The sequence below is a fragment of the Heloderma suspectum genome, chromosome 8 (assembly GCF_057233095.1).
Source record: "Heloderma suspectum isolate Gila_16-S chromosome 8, 16-S_ref, whole genome shotgun sequence".
Lineage (NCBI taxonomy): Eukaryota > Metazoa > Chordata > Lepidosauria > Squamata > Helodermatidae > Heloderma > Heloderma suspectum.
This window is the reverse complement of record NC_139465.1, coordinates 2,852,205-2,872,395: the sequence shown is the minus strand read 5'-3', so window position 1 is coordinate 2,872,395 and position 20,191 is coordinate 2,852,205. Positions and strand designations below refer to the sequence as shown.

Genomic DNA, 20,191 nt, shown 5'->3' with positions numbered 1-20,191 from the left:
TCGGCGAGCGGCTGCCAGCTCCCAAGATGGCGGAGGCGGCCTCGCCCCGAGCCTTCTCCGCGCGTTCTCGCCTGGCCTCCGCCTGGATTTCGTCCTCCGTCCCGAGGCGCTGAATAACCCGGGACTTCGGAGCATGACCGGGGCGGTTTCGCTGCTGTGGCTCCTCCGGGGGAGCCGCTGCGCATTGCGGCCGGGGGTTTTCTCTGCGGCTGGTCTCCGGGCTCTGCGCAGCGGCTGGCCCAGGACTCCCAAGGCGGGCGGCGGAGGCCTTCAGGTAAGGGAGTGGGGGATCGTGGCCCTTCAGAAACCGCCTGGAGGGCGGGGGAGACGACGGCCCCCCAAAGCGCCCCCCAGTCCACCACTTCCACGCCGCTGGGAAGGACGGAGCAGAGCAGCAGCAGTATTACCAATATCGTTCTTAGTATATCATCATCATCATCCTAATTATTGCCCTCCGTTTACAGTGTGCCCTCACGAATGGCAGTGCGGGCATGTCTACTCGAAAGGAATCCCCGCTGGGTTCAACGGGACTTATAGCAAGCAGCCTTCCCCAGTCTGGTGTCCTCCAGATGTTTTGTACTACTTCAGCACCTATCATCCCCAGCCAGCCATGCCCGGTGGGTGGGGTGATGGGAGTTGTAGACTGACACATGACACAGCTGGAGGGTGCTAGGTTGGGGAAGGCGGTTATGTCGGATTGCCGCTTGACTTGGTTAAAACCTCCTGTCCCCAGAGAGGAAAAGAGCAGTGTAGTAGTCGTGTTTGGAGTGGGAGCCCTACTAGGGCTCGGGAGACCTTACTCCAGGTCCCCACTTGGGCATGAAACTCACTGGGTGTGCTCAGGCTAGGCATTCTCTCTTGGCCTGAGGTAAACAGTGGGGTCCCACAGGGACCTGTATCGGGACCAGGGCTTTTCAACACATTCATAAATTATCTTGAATTGGGTGCAAGCAGTGAAGTGGCCAAATTTGCTGAAGATGCCAAATTATTTCGGGTGGTTAAAACAGGATTGTGAGGAGCTCCAAAAGGATCTCTCCAAACTGGGAGAATGGGCATCAAAATGGCAAATGTGGTTCAATGTAAGCAAGTGTAAAGTGATGCATGTTGCAGGGGGAAATCCTCGCTTCAAGTATAAGCTGGTAGGATCTGAGCTAGCCGCGACTGACCAAGAAAGAGATCTTGGGGTTGTGGTGGACAGGTCAAAAATGATGACCCAGTGTGTAGCTGCTGTAAAAAAGGCAAACTCCATGTTAGGCATAATTAGCAAAGGAGTTGAGAATAAAACTGCCAGTGTCATACTGCCTTTATACAAGTCTATGGTGTGACCATGCTAAGCATGCTGTGTACAGTTCTGGTCACCACACCTTTAAAAAGGCACTTGTAGAGCTGGAAAAACTGCAGAAAGGGGCCACTAAAATGATCAAGGGGCTGGAGCATCTCCGCTGTGAGGGAAGGTTCCAAGAGCTGGGATAGTTTAGCTTGGGAAAAAAGGAGGGTTAAGGGGAGACATGATAGAGGTCTACAAAATTATGATAGTGTGAAGAATGTGGATAAGGAGACATTTTTCTCCCCCTCTCATAATACCAGAACCCAAAGGGATCATCCCATGAAGCTGATTGTTGGGATATCCAGGACAGATAAAAGGAATTGCTTATTCTTCACACAGCACATAGTTAAACTATGGAATTCACTACCACAAGGTGTCGTGATGGCTGCCAATTTGGGTGGCCCTTAAAAGGGGGTTAGACAAATTCATGGAGGAGGCTAAGGCTATCAATGGCTGCTAGTCCTGGTTACTATATGCTCCCTCCAATGTCAGAGACAGTAGGCCTATGGACACCAGTTACTGGGGAACATGGGCGGCAGGATCCTGTTGCACCCATGTCCTGCTTGTGGGTTTCCTGTGGGCATCTGACTGGCCACTGTGTAAACAATGCCTGGATTAGATAGGCCTTGGGTCTAATCCAGCATGGCTCTTCTGGTGTTCTAACCTCACAGGGCTGTTGGGAAGATAAAATGGTGGAGAGAATGATGTAACCCCTCACCCCAGCTCCTTGGAGGAAGGGTGGAATAAGACTTATAAACAATAAGACTTATATGGCCCCTTCTTCCCATATATTCCTACTCAAGTCCTGCGCTTGTCATCGGCAGCTGTGCTCAAAGTGTCCTCACGGGCCAAGGTGCAGCAGGTGGATACTTGGGAGTGGGGCTTTTCAGTAGTAGCCCCCCAGTTATGAAATACATTCCCCAGAGATATCCGCCTGGCATCTACTCTATTATTGGTTCAGTGCCAGTCAGTTTTAATCCTCTGTATTTCTGCGTAGTTTTATCCTTCTATTTTAGGGGCTTTTTCTGAAGCCTGTTTTAGCTCTGTTGCTTTTAATCTATTGAGTGATTGATTTATTGGGCTATTTGTTTTTTTATTTGGATTTTAGTTATGTTTTTATTGTGTGTTGCCTTGAGAACTGTTAACTGTAGCTAATGTAACTAAATGTAACTAATACATTTTAGGAAAATAATTCAGACTGCAAATAGGAGCTTACATACAAAGAAATAAGTCCCTGCATCCAGAAAATGGATGTGTCAGGGAGAAGGGTTCTTGCTTAACCTTCCTACTGACATGTTAGTCTTCTAGGTGGAGTGTTTTTTCCCCCTCTTGCATTGTTTTGTGTTCGTTGTGTTTCGAGGGTTTTCATCCAGCTACATTCTAGGACCGCTAAGTAAAAATCTAACTATTAAAGCAAAGTCAGGGCTCCACTGCTGAAAAGGCCCTGTTGTGGGTCACCACTGGCCACAGAGAGGTACATTCTGCCGTGTGACTCCCCACATACAGACTGACGTAGTACAGTCCAGACTCAGGCTTATTTCCTTGTCTAGGAATGAGGCCTGGGTCTTCAAAACATTTCACATGCTTTATACCGCTGATGCTAACAATCTCCCTTTAAGGTTAGGAGAGTATTATTCCTAGTTTCCTGGTATGTTACTTACCTGTTTGGATTTTTTTTTTTTTGCCTCAAGCTTGGCATAGGGTGTTTTGTTGTATAAACAAGATAATCTGAGAAGGGGTTTATACACCCTTTTTGGGCTGGTCATTCACCCTAATCAGTGAGGTATTGCGCCTGTCAAAAATCCATCATGCTCAACCCCTAGACTGGACAAAAGCTGCCTCTTGATTACACCCACTTCCACACGCCAGTCTCCATGCACCAACTCTGTTTTTTTAAAGTCATAACTCGGCATTCATAGAACGATAACCTCCAGTGCCGGGTGGGTTGATCCTCTTTGTAATGGTTCAGGCACACACACAAACGAGCTATCCTTGAATTTGCCCTTTCCTTCTCCCCACCCTCACTAAGTGTGTTTATTGTAAGTATGTGCTTGTTGTAAAAAGGGTGGGGAAGAGAGTAGTAAAGTAGGTGTCTTCTGTAGGTGTGCTTGGCTTGACTTAAGAGTAGATGGGATCCAAACACACTTGTGCATTTTCCCACCAGCTGCACTGTGAATGTGCTCCCAGAATCCTGGGATCCCAGGATAGGTTGGCTATTGTTGGCCTTACGGGAAAGCAAATTCTGCATTGAAACAAGTGCGCTGTTGGAAATCTTTTGCCTTAACTGTATTTTGTTAAAAAGCTATGAGAGATGGGACATTATTGCCACTGAGCACCCACATAACCTTTGATCGCTTTTCATATAAAAAATATGATGGAGAACTGGACTTCATTTCCTTTCTAAATCTCTGATAATTAATAGCTTAATAATGCTGTGTTTTCTCCAAGGTCTCTTTTTGCATGATTCCCTGAGACTGAGCTAAACCCTTCTGTTGTCTCCTCCTCAGAGCCTGCTGTCACAAGTGCTTTCTCCCAAATCTGGAGGACTTGCTCGGTCAGTAATGAAAAGGCAATCTGTCCCCCGCCAACTCTGGAAACTTCTGGGTGAGTAAGGAAAACCTTCTCCTTGCCTTGAGAACAAATGGTGCCTTTCCTGGAGCTTATTCCTGCCACAGGAGTGGCCGGAACATTGGTCATCGTTCTCTTCTATCTCCCTGCAATCTTCTTGTAATCTTAAGTGTATCACTTCATGCATTGCTCAAAGTGGAGTTTACAAATAAAATCCAAGTCTGAAGCCATCAGCATGCAAATTCTGAACTCCGAATACATTGGGCAAATGAATCATTTTTTCCAAAGTGTGAGGATTTCACATGGAGACCACATGAGGAAGCCAGGGGATGGCTGACTTGGGTCCCACCCAGTATAGCCAGGCCCACCCTGCAGAGGGAAGGGTAGTGCCTCAGGCTGGGGTCAGCCATTGTCTTTCCCCCTCATCCTCTCCTGATACTCCCATAGTTGACGTTTTGAGGAGAATGGGTCTCCAAGGTGTAAACCTTTCCTTGGTAGGTAGTTATTTGCTGTAATCCTGTGGCTACTTTCTCTTTTCCTCTCCTCCTTTGTCTAGCTAGTGGCATGTCACAAAGAGAGGTCTCTCTCACACTCAGTCCACAGAAGACTTGATTATTTATTATTTTACACATTTTTACCCCACTTTTCAGCCGAAAAGGCTCCCAGAGCAGCTTATAATTAATAAAAACAATAGTACCTGCCTGCAGGCTTACAATCAGAGGATACAAAAGGAAAAAGGGATTGAGAGGGAAGAGGGCAGTGGGGGGTGGGGGAGACTTGAGGCACAAGTTCTTAAAGTTGCACAGTAGTTCATAGAATGTCCAACTGGAATGGAAACAGTTGAGGGAAGGGAGGAGGCCAATGGAGCTGGTCTGTGAGGAGAGCCAATGGAGCAGCCCTGCTTCCCGTCTGTCTGTCTGTCTGTCTCTCTCTCTCTCTCTCTCTCTGCTGCAGCCAGTTGAAATAGTTACTGCCAGGTGACAGTTGAGGGAGGAAGGGGCCTGAGGGTCTCTCAGCAGAGCTTATGGAGTGTGCCAGTCACAACCCCACTCTGAAGTGTAAGAGTTCAATAAACATTACCCACAAGTAGCATAGCAGAGTTTGAAACCATGAGAACTAGAAACCTTGTTCACTGCAAAATGAAAGCTGAGATGCTCTGAACTCATGGCTCCGCCCTGTGCAGTGTGCATGAGAGAGACACAGCCTTGACTATGTTTGTTTACAGGTGATGCTTACTATTTCTCTACCTCTGGTTCTCATCGCAATGGCAGCAGTGGTGAAGGGTCCAAAGGGAAGACCCCAGAGGAAGATGAGGGTAAGTACAAACTACACTTTTGCTATGAAGCTCCCTGCTGGGAATTACCCTAAAAGGGGAAAAAAGAATCTGTACTTTTATTGAAGGAAGGCCTGGCGTGCTATGGTCCATGGGGTCACGAAGAGTTGGACACGACTGAACAACAACAACAACTTTTATTGATGTCCAGTATGGACATAGTGCTAATTATTGCGGGTGGCATGGTGACTTCGTGAGACTTTGGCCCTGTTCGGACGCACCTGGGGAGAGGGTGGTTAGGGTAAGTACCGGGGGTGGGGTAGCGAAACCACAACACGTGGGCCCACCAGACGAGTGCAGAACCACGCAGAGCCACGTGGTTCCACTAACCACCCCCCTCTGTAGTTACCTGGCAGTTGTCCCAACATGGTTGACGTGCATCCCATTGTCGACTGCGGCGTGAGTGAACTCCGGGCGGATGCTCCAGCAGCCAAAATGGGCATACAACCTGAGAGAAAGTCCGCGGCAGCTAGAGTGCTGCTGGCAGTGGTGGACGCCCTGGCCGGCAGACTCTATGGTCGCGACCTGGAAGTCCTCTGGAGCCCATTTTAACCACTGGGGAGCCCACCAGACAACACGGTAGGCCGCCCAGGGCCCCTTAACCCTGTTGCAGGGAGTTGGTTAGCTGGAGTGGCTTACTAACCACAAGGAACGTGGTTTTCTCCCCCCACACGACATGCTAAGCCACCATGATTAACAAAAACGCCTAACCATCATGGCTTAGTGTGATGTCTGAACAGGGCCTGTATCTGTACTATGTTTCAGGTCATATGTGATGAAGAGTTTTTATCTTCTCTCCTTCAGTGAGCAGTTTGTCATCTAATTTGGTTCAGATGTTTTTGCACCATAAAAAAATGAGACTTGTATTATCTTTACCTGAACCAATTGCATCTGATGTGCAACATGGTAGTCTTTGCCCTGAAACAAAGCTGTTGTGTGTGTTGCTTTGCTAAGTTCTTTTGGATGTATATACTTCTGTATATTTCAAATATTAAAGTGATTTAGAAGCTAATATTTAATTGGTGCCTTGTTCTTGCATAACAACTCTTCTATTGGGGAATGCTTTATGGATCTAGGCCAAGTTTTTAAGATTCTTAACATAGGGAACATTCATAGCCAGCTTGTTTTGCACAGACCTAGTATCTTTTGCAGTGATTTTTGTCTCTCTGACTGCCACAGTGGCTTTAGCTTTAGTAGCGGGGTAACCAAGAGTGTGGGTGAGGTTAGCCATGCTGCTGTGTGTGTGTTGCGGGGTAGGGTGCAGTTAAAGTATATAAGTTCTAGTACTGAAGAGGGGAACACTCTGTTCTTTGGGTGGCTTTTTTAAAAGAAATTAGTAAATGATCTTGAGATGAGTGAATGAGGAGGGGTAGCCTTGCTATGTTTTTCTTTTTTAAAGAGACACGTATGTATTTATATGTGAATGCATGCATGCATCCATCATCTTACGAGAACACTTTGAAAACCTTTTAAATTGTTGCAAAACTGCTGTGCGGATGGAGCAGTATTCACTCCAGTGATACTATGTGCCTGGTCTACACGTGCAGCAAAATGAGTTGGCAGAATGGACTTCACCACTTTAGACTGTGCGTTGGTGCTCACATTTTAAAAATCTCCCTGACATAAACATTATTTGCAAATAGAAAGCTGGCACAAAGGGCTGGGCTAGAAGCTTTGTTCCTGATGTGCTCATCTCCAATTTGTAGTGAGTTCTTACATGAGGAAGCATTCAAAAGTGGTACTTCCCACCTGCAATATAAAGTGTTGCAGCCTGTTCTTCAACCTCATCCTGCTGCATTTGTGAACCCACCATGGGTACAGGAACCAGGCACCCACAGCAGCTGCATGCCGCTCAGTATTCAACCTCTGTCTCCTTTCTGAGAGGATCAGAGTCTGAGGCAGGACTGGAAACGTCTATTTTATTTATGTATTTAAAATTATTTTTTAGCTGCCTTTAAGAGTAAAACCCTTTCTTGCATGTCTGTGCATCATGCAGTGACAATTCTATCCTACCACCCCAGTCTCTCTGAAAACATGGCAGCAGACATGGCTCCTTTAAAATTTGCTCTGCTGATCTATAAATAGATCACAGGGGCCTCCTACAGATGCTCTGTTTCAGAGTGGCTTGGTTTTTTCACACAACTTGCATTTTGAGTCTGAGCTGACCTGACAGTGCCCCCAAGTTTAACATCCCTCCCTTGGAGCTTTCAGCAAGTTCTCATGGATGAAGCTAAGCAGCCGTGGTGGCTCTGCTCCCCCCTCCCTCTCTTTTTCTTTCCTTGCTTGTAATTTGACTCTGCATTTTAAAAGGGAGAGATTTGTCCTTCATAGAACATATGTGTGTGCATATCCCAGTGTTGAGAGACTAGAAAAGCTTCTGGGCCTGGGAGCAGCATGTCTGCATTTTGGCTGCCTCATGGCTGCAAACTCCTTGTTCTGTTCTTCTGGCCTATGGAGAAAGGTATCAGAAGCACCCCAGGAGGGATGCTGCCTGCTCTTTCATGTGAAATGCTCTGCTGAAACTGCAAGAGGAAGCCTCTGTTCCCATTGCTCCTATGCTGTGAAGGCCAATCCTTTGCGTACGAAGGGCACTTTGAACGAGACTCTCTCATGGCCTGGAACCTGGGATAAGCAAGCAGCCTATTGCCACTGGGCCCAAGTGGTTGCAGACTAGTTTCTCCTCCAGTAAACCCATACTCTGTGCTCTGGGTTCACGAATCACTCACTGTGTAGGATTTTAGTTTCTAGATGTGGCTGCTGCTCTTTATTGTGTGCATTGTGCAAAAACCTGTGAAGCTGTTTCCATTTTAAAGACTGGGAACTTGTGGCAGGGGAGGAGGTCATGCAAGGGTGGAACACAAATCTAGGACTTCCTGATCCAAGGCTGCTGTGTCCACTGAGCCAAACCAAGGAGTTAAATGGAACAGGCAGTGGTGGTTGGTGGTAGTGTAGCATGAATGTTAGTGAGCAAGAAGCACTCAGGCTGACTGTCGCAATTGCAGCCTCAGTTGATCAGCAGTTGCTTCAGAGTAGGAATGAACCTTCTGTCTGCCGTGATCCCCTCTCTCAACCGAAAGCCCTCCGCTACAGAGAAAATAGCTCTTCAGGAAGCAAAAGTCTGTTTGCCAGGAAGAGTCATACAAATGCCTCAAGGACTTTACAGGGAACTCCTCTTAAAAGCCTGTGTTTTCTGGTGCCTGAAAGATCACACAAAACATGTACAGCTTGTCTCCTGGCCAGAAGGTGTGGGGCTCTCGGCTTGTGTAAACCATGACCTGGTGAGCGCTGTTGTGGCCCTTCCCCTCTTGTGATGGATGGATAAGTTGACTTTGGGAGGTTGCATCCTCCTCTGTGTGTTCAGGGGAAAGATCATCCTAGCTGTAATTATTTAAAAAGAGTTCTGTGGCCTGTCACTGCAGCCCTTGCAAGCTTTTAATCATGGAGTTCAGCGTTGGGGTTAATGGCAAATCATTTTGTCATGAAGGCTTCCTGAGGCTGGAATGGGTCCCACAGCTGCTGCTTGCAAGTGGTTCTTCCAGCTAGGAGGTGACTTATTTATGGAAGGTATAGTTTGCCTGCTTGGCAGTATTGGAGAGGCACGCCACTCCACAAAAGTGGCTGCCTTTGCTGCTAGCCTGGCAGGGATGGAGGGCAGAACTGAACAAGATGCAGAGTGGTGCAAGGCCTCTTCTCCCTTCTTAGTTCCTCCTGGAGTTTTCTGATGCATTTATAATCCAGGTCAGGACTGCGACAACCAGTTTTGCTGTGCGTTTTCCTGCAACAGCCTCTGAGTTCTGACTTCTTCTTATGAGAGACCTAAGTAATGGGGGGAAACCCCTTACTCCGATCAAAGACCATATGGAACACATTTGTTTTGATTGTCTTTGAAATGTGGGAGGGAGAAATAGTTGATCAGGATTGCCTCCGTCTGTCAGTGAGAGGAGGCCATTACTTTCAAAAACAGGTTGAACGGACTAAGAGGCCCTGCATGTGTGGATCATAAGAACCTGTTGAGCTCTGAGCCCCTTGCTAGGCAGTGCTGGGAGCTACAAGGCCAGAAAGGCATCTAGGTGAGCTCCACTGGTCTCCTTAGCCTGCCTCTGTTTGGGTGGGTGGGTAATGGACTTATTCCAAGAGAATTTGGGCTTGATGTGCGGGACAAACTTCTTGGATATCTAGAGGCATATCATCAGCATGATTATGTGTTTTATGGACTTTACTGATAGTTTAAAGATAGTACAAACTTTCTAGTTGTTGTTGTTGTTGTTGTTGTTCAGTCGTTCAGTCGTGTCCGACTCTTCGTGACCCCATGGACCATAGCACGCCAGGCCTTCCTGTCCTGCGCTCTCTCCCGGAGCGTGCTCAAGTTCATATTCATTGCATCCGTGATGCTATCTAGCCATCTCATCCTGTGCCATCCCCTTCTCCTTTTGCCTTCAGTCTTTCCCAGCATCAGGGTCTTTTCCAGGGAGTTTTCTCTTCGCATTAGGTGGCCAAAATATTGGAGCTTCAGCTTCATTATCTGTCCTTCCAATGAGCACTCAGGGTTGATTTCCTTTAGGATGGACTGATTTGACCTCCTTGCAGTCCAGGGGACTTGTAAGAGTCTTCTCCAGCACCACAGTTCGAAAGCATCAATTCTTTGGCGCTCAGCTAGTTGTACAGAACCCCTAATCAGACAAAATGAGCATTCAGTGCCAGAAAGCTCTTAGGTATCATTTGGGATTTTAGTCTTCGCAGTTCCTGAAGACAGCCAGTGAGCTTGACTGAGAAGTAGATCTACTTTTAGCCAGAAGTGGGTGGATGGTTCTTAGTCATATTCCGGAAGATAGTAGGATAAGGCTGTCCTCTGCTCTCAGGCTACCTGCCCTCCAATAGAAACCTACTTCCTTAGTATACATCTAGAGCCCCTGAGAGTTCTCTCTACTCATGGTGGTGAGTGGAAAAAATCTGGGCCTTGTCACTCCATATGCTGTAGTAATTCCCCACCCATCCCCACCTGTTAAGCGTCTGTTTTTCTTTGACAGCGCTGCTTTCTCTTAGCTGAAGACTTTACTGGGCGCTTGCTTGCAACTCTGTGATAAATGTGCTCATTCTCCTCTAGCTGTGCTTTCCTGATAACACAGAATTGTGAGGTAGTAGGAGTGGACAAAAGAGGAGCAGGCAGGGCACAGTTCTGAAGCTGCTGCTGCTGCTGTTTGGCAAACAGCGACTTTATCAGAAAGGTCCTACTTCCCCTCTCGTGGGGCCATTGGAAACTCGGGACAGAGCATGAGTGCAATATGGCACCGGATGTCTGATTGGGTGGCCTGCTCGCGATGGCGGATAGGGCTGGATCTGAGCACCTTGTTTTTTTGTTGTGTATCAGGTTTAACTATTGGTGCTCTCAGATAAATGCCTTTGTTAACAAATATGCCAGTACATCTAATCTGGGCTGCAGCAGGTAGATTCCCCAACAAAACAGCCATAATTTATTTTGGAGCCTAAATGAATGGCACAGATTGTAGGATGTGCTGCTGGCAGCCTTTGGAACATCCAGGTCTACTCAGAGAGCAAGGCATGGGACTGCGTATGTGTCATGCAATGAGAGCCAGCCTCTAAAATGGCTGGGATATTTTTAATCTTCACATTTGAGTTCTAAGCAGTTTGAAAAATGACACACATTCAGAGTTTGCTAGGGTATGCTGAACATGTGCAGATGTGGCCACCAAGGTGGTGTTCTGCAGATCTAGGGATACTTTTGTCAAACTCTTGGAATGTAGCACTTGGATTGCTGGAGAGAAGAACCATGCTGTGTAATGGGGAGATGGAGGTTGCAAGCTCTCAAGTGCTACAGCTGTGCAATCTGTCTCCGTTCAAAGGGTCTTGTGCAGGAGCCTGATTTAATTCCCATTCCCTCCTGAAATGAGTGCAGGTTAATGTTGGGTGTGCAGTTGGTGCAAAGGTGCATCTCTACCTCTGTATTGCTGGCAATGATATGTCAGAAGATCCCTTTCCCTTTTCCACTTTTGCCTTCTGTTGTGTATGTTTAGCATAGTTTCTGAGAAGAGATGCATCTCCTCATCATCTCATAGAATGTGGGTTGCTTTGTACATGCTGTCTGGTCTGGCTCAGACTAAATATGAAAAGCTGGACCTGGCTAGAGCAAATATTTGCTGGCTAATAGAATGCAAACTTCCCCTTTCCCCGGGAGTGTTAATATTGGAAGTGCAGGTAGGCACCTCCGTAAACATGCTCTGCTCCTGAGCCATTTGCCTGGCTTGAAATGGGTCTTTTATAGACAACCTCACTGTGTGACCTTGCTCCTGGCCTCTCCCCATTCAGTCCCTGGAAAAGCGGGCTGTAACATGATCTCACACTGCAAACCAGATGCTGCCCAGCTTAGTTTTCCTAGGAAAGCTGAAATGTGGAACAAAAAACAGACTGTGTGTATGTTTGGTGGGAGGTGGGGTGTGTGTGTCTGTGACTTGGGGCATAATCAATCTGCTCTCCAGCTCGTAACACTAATCTTGATGTGCTCTGATGTTTCCTCTCTCAAGAGGAAAAGAGACGCCGGGAGAGGGAAGACCAGATGTATCGGGAACGTTTGAGGACCCTCATCCTTATTGCTGTCATCATGAGTCTGCTGAATTCCTTGAGCACTAGCGGGGGCAACATATCCTGGAACGACTTTGTGCATGAGATGCTGGCAAAAGGGGAGGTGCAGCGAGTTCAGGTGGTGCCCGAGAGCGACATTGTGGAAATCTACTTGCATCCAGGGGCAGTTGTGTTTGGACGGCCTGTGAGTGTCTCTTTCAGCAAGATCAGTCCTTAAAGTGTTGGTAAATAAGTTAAACGATGGCTGTCCTCTGGCCAGCTTTGTTCAGTGAAGGGGAATGCAGGCCTTTGAGCTTCAGGATGGATAGCAGAAATTTGGCAAACATTTGAGTTTCATAGATCTCTGTCAGCATTCTGCCTGGTTAACAGTTCTGTGAAATTCAGAAGCCTGCATAGTTCTACACCAACTTAAGTTGGTCTATTGTATAGCGAGCTCAGAGGTGGTTCTTGGAAAATTGATCTGTTCCTTCCTAATCTCCTTTTTCTCCCCATAAGCAGAAAGCTGTCTACCCCTTGTGTTTACATTTGAAAATCAACATAAAGAATGCTTTCCTGATCTTTTAATCTTCTCCTACATCTCTTTGGTATATCACAGAAAATACCTGAAAATTCAGTGTTGCTACTGGATTCATTAAATTATCTGAGGAGCAGAGAAATCAGTGGCTGAACTTCTGCCATTGAGCAGTAACCTAAAACAAAATCAGCCAAAGCCTCTTGTGTAGAATCTAAGCAAAGCTTTTAAGAGTGAGTTTCTTTGACTCATTTTTAAGAGACAAAGTTTGACCTATGTTGGGTCTCATCCTGATAACTTTGGGTTCAAGAGTTGCCACTGGAAGAACTCCAGGAATTGCAAAGATAGTGTATTAGTCTTTCACTGATTTCCACTTACCAGAGTAGCTGTCAAGGTGGCTAACAACATTCAAAGAACAACAAACAGCCAGCAACAATTAATTCAATTTAAAAACAAAACAGACAATTAAAACGTCAGAGCTGGTTTAAAATATCAAGGTTAACAAAGGCTTGCCTGAACAAAATTGTCTTCACTTGCAGCTGGAAGCTAGAAAGTCAGAGGGCCAAATGAGCCTCCCAAGGGGGAGAGTTTCCACCACTGGGGTACAGCCATAGAGAATGCCCCCTCGTGCATCCCAGCTAACCGAGCTTCCACCCATGTCTGGAAGCAGAGAAATACCGCTTCATCAGATCCTAGGGTGCAGGCAAAATTGTGTGGGAGGAGGTGGTCCTTTAGGTGCCCTGGACTCAAGCCGTTTCAATTTATTGATTTCCATAACATTCTGTTGGATGTACCACAAGCAGTGAAACTTGGATGAGTTGTGCAGGTTGAGAGAGAAAACAACTAACACTGGTAAGAATGGATTGCTGGTTGATGAAAAGAACCTAGGAAGCAGCGGAGTCAGACCCGTGGTCCATCTGACACTGGCTGGCAATGTCTCTTCAGGGTTTCAGGCAGGATTCTTTCCTAGCCCTACCAGAGAGACCTTCTGCATGTGGAGCATGTGCTCTACCACTGAACTACGGCTAGGGATGTATGGACTGTGTAAAGTCTGCTCTGTCTGTGTTTCGCGGGCTGCTAGGCACCTTTCGTTCCGTTGTCCGCCCACAGATGGATGCAAATATTTCTTTTTTCGTCATGCGGAAAAATACGCAAATAATTACCTAAATATTTATGTAAGTATTTACATAATTTACCTCAGTACATAACATTTAGTGTATTGTCCCCCATTCCATTCAGTGTTTCCTCAGCAGAAACTCAAGTATTTTTGTACGGATTTATATGCATAAAGTTCAGGAAAGTAAAAAAAATCATCCAAAAGTCCATGGACTTGGCGCGGCCTGAGGGGGGTCGCTCTGCAGCAGATTCTGCAGGTCGGATTCGTAGAAATCCGAGCTCATTTTAGTCTGTCTCAGATTTCTCCAGCATCCCTAGCTACGGCTCTCCCGTGATTTAAGGTCCTCCTCTGACTCACAAAGAAGCACACCTTTGTGCTTAAACAAACCTGGAATTTTGGCCATCTTAGGCAGTCACATACTTTAGGTGCTGTTAATTCCTAGCCCAGCAGCCACATTTCATTGCCCTTGGAATTACCCCACCTACACACACGTGGCAGGCTGTGAGCAGCATTATTCCGTCTTTGTTGTTCCCTGCTGATAGGTGTCCTGGCCGTGGCCTTCTTGCTGTAATGTTGCTCACTTCTGTCTTTCTCCAGAGGTTTGCCCTGATGTACAGAATGCAGGTAGCAAACATTGACAAGTTCGAGGAGAAGTTGCGAGCAGCCGAGGAAGAGCTAAACATTGACCTGAAGGACAGGATCCCTGTCTCGTACAAGCGCACTGGCTTCTTTGGAAAGTATGGTGAATTTTGGAGGGAGCACCTCCAACTTTGCAAAGCATCTCATTGCTAAGTCAGCCTCCCTTGCCTGCCTGCCTGCCTTCCCTCCCCACAGCTCAGGGCTGGGCAACTTGTGGCCCTCCAGATATGTTAGCCTTCAGCTCCCTTCAGCCCTAGTCAGCCTAACCAATGGTGGGGAATGATGGAAGTTGTAGGCCAAAACATCTGGAAGGCCACAGGTTGCTTACCCCTGTCATAGCCAGTACCTCTGCACTTCTCAGTTGCTTGCTGTGGGTGAGTGCACAGATCCTAAGGGGACTTGGTAGCCCAGGCTGGGGCACCAGCAGCCACCGTAAGCCATGGATGTATGGGACCTGTGATAGCCCCTGGGTTGAGGTGGTTTTGCCTGCCCCACAATATAATGTATAACTCTGCATGGTGAGGATATAACTTCCATGGGAATAGCAGGGAGAGGGGTTGCAAATGTGAGCAGCCAGAACCCTCCCTCAGGGGGCTGTAGATTTCTTACAGAAGTAGTTTTCTGAGGAAAAGTGTACCAATCAGTTTTCCCAGTGGATATTCAGGGTGGCTAGCTGAACATGGCAACGATCACAGCGTGTCAGGTCCAATGGAGATAATGCATGAGATCCTGAGCAAGCCTCCCCGCTGGTGTTATCTTTGGCTTATAAAAATAAACTCCATGCTTTTGCCCATTAACTCAATGGCCAAATGTACCTCAGGCAGACACTGACTCATAGCCCCCACGCTGAGCAGAAATCCAAAATGTCGATGAGAAGCAAGTGCTCCCGTTAAGGTGTAGACTTTTGTTACGCAAAACCCAAGATCCTTTGTCACAAGGATTCTGCAAAGGTGACAGCTTTTATAGCTAATGTAAGGCTGAAGTGGGAATTGAAGAGTAGCTAGATGGGAGGAGGGCAAAAGCCCTCCTTGAAAGGATGCAGGAATGCTGGCTGAAACTTGGTTTGTGCCATTCTTCTTAATGACAATGTCATTAAACGAGCCTTTTTGTGCTCTCCTTTCTGCCGCCGCCACCATTTATTTAATCTTCTATTAAAAACAGCAAGTTTTGTTGGCAAAAGGCATCTGAGGGATGGAATCGTGTCATTCCTGCTGACGAGGTCCCCCAGTAATAAGAATCGAAGGAAGCCTGTACCCCAGTCTGAGGCTGTGCATGCTTCTCTGAGGAGGCCATGAAGACTTCCCTGGGCAAAATATTACTGGGTGGGGGTTCTTATGAACTCTGTCCAGTTTGGGTTCCTGTCTGAGCTTATAGGCAAACTAAAGGCTTGGCTGGCTTCCAGGAGACAGGCTTTAGAGCATCAGAGTCCTCACGGGTCCTTGTTCTTTCTGTTTACCCCTCATTTCCAGTTGGGACATAATATGGAACCCATACAGGCCAAACTTTTTACTGCTTCCACTTCTGGATGGAAGGTGTGCCTTCACTACCACCTTTAGTGTATTTGGTGGGTTTTATAATTTTCACTTTTAGCACTTGGCAATCCTGGATTGTGAAAGGTTGGAATCCCGAGTGTAATCTGATGGTGCCTTTGACTTACGCGAGGAGCAATATTATGAACTTTTAGATGTTTCCAGAGTTGGGGGCAAGAGGAAATGGATTTGAGTCAATCTCTGCCAGCTGTGTGAGGTACTGAACAAATAAAGCAGCTGGGTCCTGAGCATCCAATCCAACCATGTCAGGTTTTTCCAGGTTTTGCAAAGAAGCTCTGTGAAGGAGTGCAAAACACCATCAGCTTAACCAGGGGTGTGCAGAAAGTAAATCTCCAGATGTTTTGGACTTCCAACTCTCAGCATTCCTGACCATTGGCAATGCTGGCAGGGGCTTCTGGGAGTTGAAGTCCAAAACATCTAGAGGTCTACCTTCTGCCCACCCCGGCTTAGAACACTTTCTCAGTAGCATTGGGATTGAACGTTGGGCTTAGTCTCTCCTCATAACTCCTTTTATATAAAAGGAGTGGCAAAGTGATGTTTGGCCTGAATGAGGATGATGTTCCTTGGTCCTCTGGCAACCTCTAGGCCTCCCAACAGCCTGGCCACTTTCCCCACCTTCTACCAGTGCCTCTCAGCCGCCTGACAACGTTGTTCTGTGTGCTAGGCTAAGGCCTGCTGTCCAGCATTGGATTGGAGGTCCTGGCCTGACAGCAAGCTCTGCCCCTTGGTGGCTTGGGCAGCTCACTGGTGCAGTCTGCTGAGCAGCACTGGCCATGCGCACCCTCTGCTCGTTTCAGCAGGGTTCGTGTGGAGCTCCACAAAGCCATATTGGAATGAATGGAAGCTGCACATCAGCTCTGTCTGGGGCTCCCTTCAGTGTTTAAAGTGAGCACTAGAAAAGCCCATTGGGCTAACAAGGTGTTCATGCTGACCCCAAAACTGACTGTGCTATCAAACTCCCTCCCCTGTGCTCTTCAGCTTAAACCTATTCCATTCATTCGTTTTCCAAAACAACCTGTTTCTTTAAATCAGACGTCAGGAACCTCTTTGAGCTGAGGGACCGAATTCAATTTTGGAGAAGCTCTTGAGGGCACATCCCAGCCGTTGGCAGGGCTGGAGGCAAAAGTGGCAGGACCAAAATCCAAAAACTGCCATCATGTTGTCACTTAAAGGTCTTAGTGCCAGTAACTCAGCATCTGGAGAGGCATTCCAACCTTTTAGAATGGGGGGAAAAAACTGTGCAGAAACTGCAAAGCCACCAAGTGATTGGTGGTTAGGGGAGGGGGGCATCTGGGGAACCCTGGAAGGCCAGGTTCGGCTCCCAGGCCTGCAATTCCCCATGCCTGCGTCAGTGTGCCCACTTGGCTGCTCTCCTGTCCCACAAACCCAGGACTGGCTGCATTTGCTGAGTCCACAAACTGCACTGTGATCCATCTGCTTAGGCCTGACCCGATTTTACTGTTCCCTCCGCAGTGCCCTCTATGCCCTGGGCATGGCTGCTGTGGGTGTCGGCATCCTGTGGTGCATCTTTCGCCTGGCTGGGATGGCAGGAAGAGAAGGAGGCTTCAGCGCCTTTGTAAGTAGCCTGAGTTGCCTGCGGCTCTCCTTTTGGGTGGGCCTGGCCTCCTCCTCCTTTCCCCAGCTAAGTCAACAGCGGATGAGAATTAAGCCGGGCCAGAGACTAGGCGGTCCTGCGTGACATCTTTCTGCTTTTCCTATCAGCTGATGGAACTGTGCAGTGTTTGGTCTTGCTTGTAGGGGGGGTGGTCGCGGGGGGGGTCCTCTTTCTCTCTAAGCTGGGGTGGCTGAGCTCAGGGAATCTATAGGGCAGTTTTCTCTGCTGTTTTTCAAGACTCTCGCTAATGACTTGCAGCTGGGAATGGCATTTCTTTTGCCTTTGTCTTGCCAGCAAATCTCGCATGCAGCAGCGAGCACAAATCCCTTGCTTTTAGCAAAATAACTTTTGTGTCTTTAAAGCTGCCTAAGCTCTTGGACTGTGCTGTGAGCTGGCCTCCATGCCTCCTGTCACATGCCCCCCACTCAGCATCTGCCAAACCCCTGCCGATCAGTCAGCTGAGGAAAGGCTGGTGATCGTTGCCTGCCTGGGAAGGGTGGGGTGGGGGGAGTGTGGATAGCTTAGAATGACTGCGGGGTGGGGGAAGTTCCACAATCAGGCAGCCTAGTTGGCTCTCTCCTACTCTCTTGACTTCAGGGCTGTGGAAGTTCCCAAGGCTCACTCCTGTCTGTCTTTAGGTGCATGCACTGCCCGCCCATTCCCAGGTACCCCTGGCATTTTTTGTGAAGCACTTCCAAGCATGTGGCCTGCTTTAAGCTCAGTTGAAAAGCCAGCATTAGTAGCTGTTTTCAGCAAAGGATAATGAGCAGTTATGCAGAGGCTGTTTAGCTAAATTGTTGTTTTTGTCTCTCGCTGTCGCTAAGTGGAGGCTAGAATGCCATGCCTGTTGCTTTTGAAGTCCCTGTTCTGTTCTCCCCCCTTCCCCAAATATCCCTTGTTGGGGCAGCATTTGGAGAACCTGGGAGTGGTGCATGCCTGATTGGAGCATGCAGCTACTCTGGTGGAGGGGTTGTCAGCCCAGTTAGCCAAGCTATAATTAGGGGAGATGGAGATTCTAGAGAACTCTGTACAGCTGATCGCTCTGTAGATTTTTGGTTGGAGCATGATGGCAAGAGTTAGACTAGAGGCTTCCTTCCAACTTGCTACTAACTAACCAAACATGGATCAAGACAGCAGCTGAGTCAACAGATCCCCAGCCCTTGTTACCTAAAGCAGGAAGTAGAAGTGTGAAGAAAAGGTTCTGCCCTGGGAAGAATGACTTGTGGGCATTGCCATGGGATAGTATTGCATGGAATTATGTCTGCATTATCCTTCCTCCAAGCTTATGAAAATCAGGACTTTGTATTGGCCCTTTTTACCTGGATCGTCAGAACTTTTTTGCTTCTTCCACCCCTTGCCAGAATCAGCTGAAAATGGCTCGCTTCACCATTGTGGATGGCAAATCTGGGAAAGGGATCAGTTTCAAGGATGTAGCAGGAATGCATGAGGCCAAAATGGAGGTCAGGGAATTTGTGGATTATCTGAAGGTAAGAACTGCAAAAGCCCCTGGAAAGTGGGAGTGGGTGGAACCAATTAGGCAACCACGTGATCCCAGCAATGGAATTCCTTTCCTTCTCTAGGAACATTGTGGAACATTTTGCATAGGTTTTCGAGAGCTAAGCAAGCACTTGTCCCAAGACGCTTAGCTACACGTACCTAAGAGTGTCTGGAGAGGGCTTTCTGCTGGCTGTAGACCATTGATTTAAAGTTATGTCTCGCTCCCTCTGGTAGGAAAGGATGCAGAGCAAGTGTGCAGCTTTAAAAACTTCTATTTTGATTCCAGAGCCCTGAGCGCTACCTGCAGCTTGGTGCTAAAGTGCCCAAAGGTGCCCTCTTGCTCGGACCACCAGGCTGCGGCAAGACCTTGTTGGCCAAAGCAGTAGCGACTGAGGCACAGGTGCCATTCCTGGCGATAGCCGGCTCTGAGTTTGTGGAGGTGATTGGAGGTAAGTTCTGCGGCAAGAGACTGGGTTCATTGAGAAATGGTATGTACTGCTTTATTGTATTGTATTTTTGTTTATTTAAAATATTTATATACCACCCTTCATATCAAATCAGGGCGCTGTGCAAAATGCATTAAAATGGTTAAAATAAAATACAAACATAAAAACAACAACAAAGACAATCTACCAAGCTAGGCATTAAAATCATCATATGCCTGGGTATACAGATACAGATACGTTTTCAGTAGGTGCCTAGACGCTGTCAAGAATGGCACCTGTCGCACTGCAGTGGGGAGAGGATTCCAAAGGTGGGATGCCACAACAGAAAAGGTCCTCCCCCTGGTTGCTGTCAGATGTACCTGTGCAAGCAACAGGACAACCAGGAGGCCCTGATCCGTAGATCTCAGTGAATTTCCAGGTTGATGTGGAAGAAGGTCCATTCATCTCTGCCTTGAGTGGCTGTGTCTTGACTCGTCATCTTCAATTCCTTAGCAGTTTCTTGGAGCCAGCTGGGTGCAAGGCACTGTGAGGGAGGCCAGTGGTTCTTTGCAATCTGCATTTCTGTGGAGCAGAACTTAACTCAAGGCCCTCGACTAACAGGGAGGCAGCCTGAGTAAGATTCCAGGCATCCACTCAGGGGGGAGTACAGTGGCTGAGAGGGACAGCATACATCTGGCAAGGTGTCAGCTCCTTCCTTACCTGTCCTGCCACAGTTTCCTCTCCTTGACTGACCAAAAGGCCTATATAGGATCTCTATCTGTGGGGCCTGCTGGAAGAGGGGCTCTCAGCTTTCCCTGGAGCCAAGAAGTGTATTATGTGGGCGTTGGGAATATATTTCTCACCAGGAAGAGAGCTCTGTTCTCAGCTGGTTTGTCTTTAGGAAGCCTTAAAGCTCTCACAAAGACAGCTTGTGTGCTGGATTTTCACTGTCTGGTCTCATATTTAACCACCCTCTTACCACCATTTCTCCTGCTCAAGTCTTCTGTTACAT

General features: G+C 47.6%; 1 protein-coding gene across 4 annotated transcripts in view; it reads left to right on the top strand.

Moving 5' to 3' along the window:
- The window catches only part of SPG7 (SPG7 matrix AAA peptidase subunit, paraplegin), a 41,740-nt gene continuing 21,549 nt past the window's right edge, over window positions 1-20,191 (top strand). For 2 of the 4 annotated variants that reach the window (XM_084812728.1, XM_084812726.1), the window contains exons 1-8: window positions 1-274; window positions 3,835-3,931; window positions 5,121-5,210; window positions 11,768-12,009; window positions 14,051-14,190; window positions 17,116-17,218; window positions 18,619-18,744; window positions 19,041-19,203. In XM_084812728.1, the coding sequence (XP_084668854.1) occupies window positions 134-274; window positions 3,835-3,931; window positions 5,121-5,210; window positions 11,768-12,009; window positions 14,051-14,190; window positions 17,116-17,218; window positions 18,619-18,744; window positions 19,041-19,203 (1,102 nt within the window). In that variant the 5' untranslated portion in view covers window positions 1-133. The remainder of the gene's footprint in view (window positions 275-3,834; window positions 3,932-5,120; window positions 5,211-11,767; window positions 12,010-14,050; window positions 14,191-17,115; window positions 17,219-18,618; window positions 18,745-19,040; window positions 19,204-20,191) is intronic. The other 2 variants (XM_084812729.1, XM_084812725.1) reach the window with 2 other exon arrangements.